Here is a 579-nt window from a genome sequence, read left to right on the forward strand (position 1 = left end):
TATATATAACTGTAATAATATAACAACTATACAATATATAAATAATAATACAATAACAAAACCTAAAACTAAAAATGTCAAGAGCACATAACAGAAAGAGTAAAAATGTGAGAATATGAGGCTCAGAGCTGCAGCGTGTCTCACGGGTTTGTAGTCGATCTCGGTGTAGTCTTTGAGGGCGCAGCGGAGCGTCTCCACCCACTCCTTATCACACACCGAGTTCTCCTGCGTCCCGAACACATAGATGTCATGAGGGATCGTCACCGCCATCTCATCCAGAGTCTTCCCCAAACCTCGGGATAAAATCCACGATCCCATCGACTTCGGAGCAGGAACACCGCCTGAGGAGAGACGGAGTGTGTGCGCAGTTTGAGTGGGTTATGAGGACATTACCTGTGTCCCTGAAATTCAAAAGGCTTAAAAACATACTAAATGGTGCTTTTTTTTGGTGTGTGTGAGTAAATGATTGTGTGTGTGAGTAAATGAGTGTGTGTGTGTGTGTGTGTGTGTGTGTGTGTGTTAGGGTTGTGACGGTGAGGAAATTTTCCCACCGGTTAATCGACATGTGACAACACCGGT

General features: G+C 44.0%; 1 protein-coding gene across 1 annotated transcript in view; it reads right to left on the reverse strand.

Annotated features, from left to right (window-relative positions):
* Nucleotides 1-579, reverse strand: part of LOC107701601 (phosphatidylinositol 3,4,5-trisphosphate 5-phosphatase 2A-like) — a gene marked incomplete at its 5' end in the record, with an annotated part of 30,756 nt that overhangs the window by 19,548 nt on the left and 10,629 nt on the right. Inside the window, one exon of the mRNA XM_016503647.1 lies at nucleotides 130-341. Within this exon, the coding sequence (XP_016359133.1) occupies nucleotides 130-341 (212 nt within the window). The remainder of the gene's footprint in view (nucleotides 1-129; nucleotides 342-579) is intronic.

Source organism: Sinocyclocheilus anshuiensis, unplaced genomic scaffold, assembly GCF_001515605.1.
Source record: "Sinocyclocheilus anshuiensis isolate Anshui unplaced genomic scaffold, SAMN03320099.WGS_v1.1 scaffold2055, whole genome shotgun sequence".
NCBI classification, from domain to species: Eukaryota; Metazoa; Chordata; class Actinopteri; order Cypriniformes; family Cyprinidae; genus Sinocyclocheilus; species Sinocyclocheilus anshuiensis.